The 6,000-nt window shown below is 56.2% G+C and overlaps 1 protein-coding gene across 1 annotated transcript in view; it reads left to right on the top strand.

Annotated features, from left to right (window-relative positions):
* The window catches only part of MEGF9 (multiple EGF like domains 9), a gene marked incomplete at its 5' end in the record, with an annotated part of 37,402 nt that continues 31,402 nt past the window's right edge, over positions 1-6,000 (top strand). The window contains one exon of the mRNA XM_021414155.1: positions 1-79. Coding sequence (XP_021269830.1) covers positions 1-79 — 79 coding nt within the window. The remainder of the gene's footprint in view (positions 80-6,000) is intronic.

Below are 6,000 nucleotides of genomic sequence, written 5' to 3'. Positions count from 1 at the left end.
CCCGCGCCGCCGCCGCCCCCGGAGCCGCCCCGGGAGGAAGCGGAGGAGGAGGAGGAGGCGGCGGCCGCGGGCCCCACAGGTGAGCGCCGCGCGGTGCCCGGGGTCCCTTTGTGCCCGGCGGGCGGGGAGCGGGGCCGGAGCGCCGCTTCCTTCCTCCGGTTGCTTTATCGCTGGAACGGTGTTAATTTTTGCTCCTCGCCGGGGAGGTGCCGGGATCGCTGAGAGCCGCCCATAGCGGAGCGCCCGTTCCGCGCTTCCTCGGATCCCCCGCGGCTGAACAACGGCGCCGAGCTGCGCTCGTGGCGTCACCGGCTGCGGCTCTGGCTGCTCTCGCCTGCAGCCCTCAGTGCCTTTCTTTCTTTCTTTCTTTTTTTTTTTTTGTTATCATCGCAGTTCGGCTCTTTATTTTCTCCCGAACAGAGAACGGACGGAGATGGGGAACCGCGGACAGCGGGAGGAGGCGTTGGGGTCCCTGAGAGCAAAACCCCGCGGTGCTGCCGCGTCTGAAGCGGGCACCCAGCGAGCACCCAGCGGGCTGCCACCCCTCCCTGCCCGCGGCTCTGCCCGTGCCTGGGCCGGTTCCTCCGCCAGCATCGCTCCGTGGGACGGGATGGGCGTTGTGGTGGCACCGGGATGCTCGCGCCGTGCCCGTGCGTCGGATGCTGATCTCCAATTGCTCTCGGCGCCCCGGTGCTGGCGGGGTGGGAGCACGTGGGCTGGCGATGCCCTCCTGAAGCGTCAGTTCGTTGGGCTCGGCGTGGTTCGTTAGCAGGCTGGTGTCGGCCTTAATGGGAGCTGTGATGTGTCGGGGCGGTTCTGGGGGCCTGGTGGCACGGGGCTGGTCCCTGGGCTTGGCCGTGCCTGGTGGAGGATTTCCCAGCTCGTTTGGGGCTGAAGGGTCAGTGAAGCCAATGGGATCCGTGGGGTCAGCTGCTGTCCTTCTTGGCTTCTATGCCTCCACTGCTGCTTCTTCAGCCTAGAGTAAGGAATGAATGCTTTGTATCCTTTATACAAAGGATTGGATAAAGGATAAAGGAAGGAATTCCTTTAATGCCGAGAGCATTATTCCTGATAAGGAATCGGTGTGCGAGTCCTCTCAACGCTACCAAGACCGAAATTCTGACTTCCTTCTGTTGTTCTCATTCTGATTTCAGAAGCCCTTCGGCCCCTGCTTGATTTGTTCTTCTCCCTTTCCCCAGTTTCACAACGTTTGTTTTTCTTTCCGATCCTGTTATAACCCCGGATTTTCTTTCCAAGAGAAGCAAATTGCTAATCCTCCTGTTTGTGGAGACGGGCTTAGAAGCATCCCCTGCCTTATCCACCCGGCGCTGCTCGGGTGCTCGGGGTCGGGGTGGCCTCGTGCTGCGGGGAACACTGGGGCGGGTGCATGCAGCCAGCACGGCTCTACTTGGGCTGCCCCTGCACAGAGAGCAAAACCCCCCTGTCTGCCCCTTCCTGTGCGTGAGGATCTCTCTGGGAAAGCAGCACTCGGGGTGAGGAAGGGCGCAGGTGTCTTGCACCCCAGTGGGTGCTGGTGAGGTTTGCTGGCCGCAGCCCCTTGCTCTCAGCACAGGTGCAGAAGGTGCAGCTGCATTGCATGGGGGGATTAGCCCCTGGGCTTTGCTTGAGGGGACCGGAGGATCCGGTGCTGGAGGCGGCATGGGGTGACCCGGCCAAGTGGGTGGGCACGGCCACCAGCATGAGGTATGCTTCTTTTTTTGTGCAATTCCAGGGCTAGCTGCATGCATGGGGGCCCTGCACCCTATGTGCAAGAAGAGCTCTTACAGGGGGGCTCCTCCAGTTCCAGCAGTGATTTTTGTAGGGGAAAGAGCTTTGCTTCAAGCTCCAAGGCCATTGACAGCCGGACCCATTGCTGTGCTCCATGGGAGGCTGCGAGCTCCCAGAGTAGCTGGAGCTCCCTGGTTTGGGGTTTGAATGTGGCTCAGTGTAGTTACAGGGACAGCTCGTCTTCTGGATGGCATGTTTTCATTTTTATTAAGGACATGGAAATCAAGTTACAGATGTGAAGGTTCACAGTAGGGAAGGTGCTCGTGTTACCTGGGTTGAGTATGGGAGCAGCCAGGGCAGAGCCTGTCTTCAGTTGAGGAATACACTGTGGGGTTTTACCTTGAGCTTACGTTGCAGGGACATTGCCCGTGGCTCACTTGTCTTCCTCATGCCTCCGTGCTGCCGTGTCTGAGTCACTCTTGAATCAGATGCTGCCGACGGTCCTGACTCAAGATTTTTGGGCTTAGCAATGCTAATTATAATTGGGATATTTGGGGAAGACCTATGGAGTACCCAAAGTCTCACTTATTAGCTTCCTTGTGCAGCACTAGGGTTTGCCTTTTTTCCTTTGGGACCAACACTGGGGCATCACCGCACCGCTGAGCTGCCGGGTGGGAAATGCCAAGCGTGAGATGGAAGAGCCAGAGTGGGACTGCGCTGCAGTGAGCTCCTTACCTTGACAGCAGGCTCTGCCAGGGGGAGCTGGGGACGTCCAGGGGACATCCCAAGGAGCCGGAGCTGTGGGCAGAGGAGCACAGAAGGAGCTGTCCCTGAAGAACGGAGGCGCGCCGGTCTGCTGAAGTCAGGGGAGAGATTTCAGAGTGTTTTGCTCTATAAATACCCGGGGATAAGTCATCGTGCTGCTTCTAATATTTGGAGCCGATGCCAACGGGCTGGCGGGGAGTGCTGCTGCAGCTCCCGGTGCTCCCGAGAGCGGAGCTGGGCTGCGCCAGGCATCTGCTGGTGCTGGGCTGAAGCTGTGCCCGCGCCGGGAGCGGAGCGGGGATTTCTCCCGCAGCCATCTGGCCAGGACAGCTCCTTCTGCTTTACCTCTGACAAGCGCTTAAAATAAACCCCCAAACTGTCGGGATGCTGAAGCGTTGTGCAGCACCCAGGCTGCAGCTGAGGCCTTGCTTGGCTTCTCAGTGAGGCTGCAGCAAGGACCTGAGCTCTCTTTGGGGAGTGCAGTTGTTGGGCTCCATGGGGCTGCCTTGTGTAGGGGGCAGTGGGGCCGGGGCTGGAAGTGGCTCTGGGTGTTTGGTGGGATGTTAACGTGGTGTACAGCCTGGGGGCAGGATTGCAGCCTCACCATCTGCCCTCGCCTAGGGGGTCACGTGGCTTTGCACCACCCCCAGGAGAACCCCACCTGCAGGCTCGTTAAACAGCCTGAAATCCAGGGTTTGTGCTTCGCAGGAAATTATCTGCTTTTTTTTTTTTTTTTTTTTTTTTTTCCCAAATTTAATTTGACTTTCAGTTGGGTCAGACTGAAATAACGTGGCTGCATGCTGGTTATTGAATTGCTTCTGGCTGTGTTCCCATGAAGCTCGAGGGCCCAGCGTTGTGATGCTGCCCCGTGGGCAATGGCAATGTCCTTGTGCTCCATCCCCAGCGTGGGCTCTGGGGGAAGGCTGCTGGAGGAAACGCACCCAGGGTCAGGAGGTCTTGTCTGGAAGGGTCTCTGGTTAAACCTATCAATCTGGAAGTGTTTTGAACAAAGCATTCTGGAGGAAGAATAATCAAACCCCTCTGTTTGGGCACACCTTTTTTTCCTTATTCAATAGGAAAGCTCTCAGGGATGCTGGGGGCACCTCTGCACCCATCCCCCTGCAGATTGGTGGCTGGTGATGCTGGTCCAGGTCCCATAGCGTGAGCAGAGGCATCGCTGCTGCTTGTCCCTGGCTCTGTGCTAGGGCTCCAGATCCCAAGGGATGCTCAGGTCATGTGCAGAGCAGCAGGCTGCGGAGCATCGCTATCAGACCAGGCTTCGGAGCGCTCATCCATGGAGAAAGGATGGATGTGGGGTCCCTGCTCCTGCCTCGCCCGCGTGGGTCCTATTTCCAAGCAGGTGTCAATGAGGAACTCCCGGAGCCGCATGGATTCCTGCTAAGTCTCAGTGTGGTCCCTGCTGCTGCTTGAAGGAGGATTTGCCGAACACCTGCTGTATGAATTAAAATTTGCCTTGTAAATGTAACCGGTTCAGAGCCTCAGCGGGAAAGACGGGTGTTTGCTCTTTGCCTGGAAAAGGAAAAAAAGCGAAACCCCGGAGGTTTTCCTCTTGATGCAGGCCAGCCTTGAAACCAGGGAGAAGCCCGAGCTGCTCTTTTTACCATTTTTAATTCACTCGCCCCACGTCCTTATAAATAAGGCAGCAGAAACATGACAAGGCAAGCATCCCTGCTATTTATAGCTCGCGCTGCTCTGCACGCCTGCTTTAAAAATCAGCCGGCTAAATGGCTCTGCAGCCTTTCAGCAAAAGACTTAATGACACAGGCATTCTGCATGCAGCCATGGGTGCGTGCGTTTCCAGGCCGCTGGTGGTGAGCCCTGCTGTGTGCTGGGGCCTGTCCCCTCGCCCGGGGGGAGCCCCACGTCCTGACCCTGCATCCCTGCTCTGCCCATCACCACCCGGCCCCGAAACAGCGCTGGGGTGCTCCAGGTTGGGTCGGTGCTCCTGTTGCCGTTTGGGTGTTCACCTCCAGGCCAGATGCACATCGACATCCCCCAAGCTTGATTTTTTTTTGTTGTTGTTCCCCTTTTATTTTATTTTGGGGCCGCATTAACCCTTTCTTGCCTTGTTTAGGCTCCGTGGCATCACCTGTGTAATTAAGGCTGCGGGTAGCCCTCACCCGTTTAACTGGTCGTGCCGCTTCTCAGATGGATCTGCTTTATTCCTGGCAGATTACCCTGCTGCACTTTTCAGGCAGCTTTACTGTATTTTGACTGACTGGCTGCCTATATGAACTGATAGCGCTGCTTGGGCTGCTTTGATCCCGTATTATTTATGGAAATGATGGCACATAACTCCGCGTAGCTGATTAATGCTGCATGTATTTTTAATGCGCGAGTTCTGCTGTTTGATCTGTGCTAAATGATTATTCTCTGATGTGTTCCTGGGTTCACTTCGGCTGCTTACGGCAAGGATATTGGAATGGACTGTTTGTTTTGTTGCCTTTTTCCCCCGGTGGTTCTCCAGCTCTCAGGCTCCTTTCCCCAGGCGCTGCTCTGCTGTTTGCGCATGGAGCGCTTCTGTTTTAGCACCACTCCTTTGAGCGCTTCCTTGGTGGCACTCCTGTGGATTTGTGGCTGTGTTTGGGGGGATATTTAGGGAGGATTGTGGCCTTGGAGGTGATGCCTCGTCCTTCCTGGTGCTGTGACTCAGTCCCAGAGGCACCTAAATGGGGCTGAAACCGGCCGGAATGGGGCGGGTGCAATGCGTGTTTTCTGTAGCCCGTCACAGGTTGGTTGGGGTTGCTCGATATTAGGAAAATGCCTTTAATTGCCGCTCGACCCACAGCTTCCTCCCCTGCAGGGTGAGATGTGGTCTGCTCGGGGACGGGATCACCCCGGGAATGCCACCGCATCCGGCGCCGCGTCCCATGGCTGAGCTCACCCTGCCCGCATCCATCCCGTGGGCTGGGAGCCAGGAGGTGGCTGCAGGAGGGGCCGTCCGCGAGCCGAAGGATCAGCATTTCCCTTCCCCAGGGGGAAAGCAGAGGGGAAACACTGCTTTCTGTTTCTTTATTTTTCCAGCCTTGCCTGACACCTGCTCGCTTCCATTGGCGAGGCAGGGGCCGTCCCCAGTGCCCTTCTCCGGGCGCACCGTGTGCTGGGAACGCGCTGCGAGGATGCTTTCTGGAAAAGCACGGAGATGCAAAGCAGTGTGAGTTGAAAGCCTTCAAAAAGAGGGTTTTTTTTTTTGTTGTTTTTTTTTTTTTATTTCCCTCAGAGGTTTTTGTCAAGATCAGCAAAATATCTTATCTTTCCGGAGAAGATCCTTTTTCCTTCAGTGCATTTTTCCATTGAAAGCACTTTAAGCTTGACATTTTGTTCCCCCCAAATTCTTCATAGCTCCATGAAAACGTTCAGTGATTTGTTTTCCTCCTGCCCTCTCTTCCAAAGCAGATATATACTTTTTATTAAGGCCAGGACTTCCTGTGGGATAGAAAATCCATTTTTCTGTCTGCCATAACTCATGCCTTTTGTCACTGGGAA

Source organism: Numida meleagris, chromosome 16 (genome assembly GCF_002078875.1).
Source record: "Numida meleagris isolate 19003 breed g44 Domestic line chromosome 16, NumMel1.0, whole genome shotgun sequence".
In the NCBI taxonomy this organism is placed as follows: Eukaryota; Metazoa; Chordata; class Aves; order Galliformes; family Numididae; genus Numida; species Numida meleagris.
Note: the sequence above shows the minus strand (reverse complement) of the source record. Positions and strands in the feature narration are given on the sequence as shown.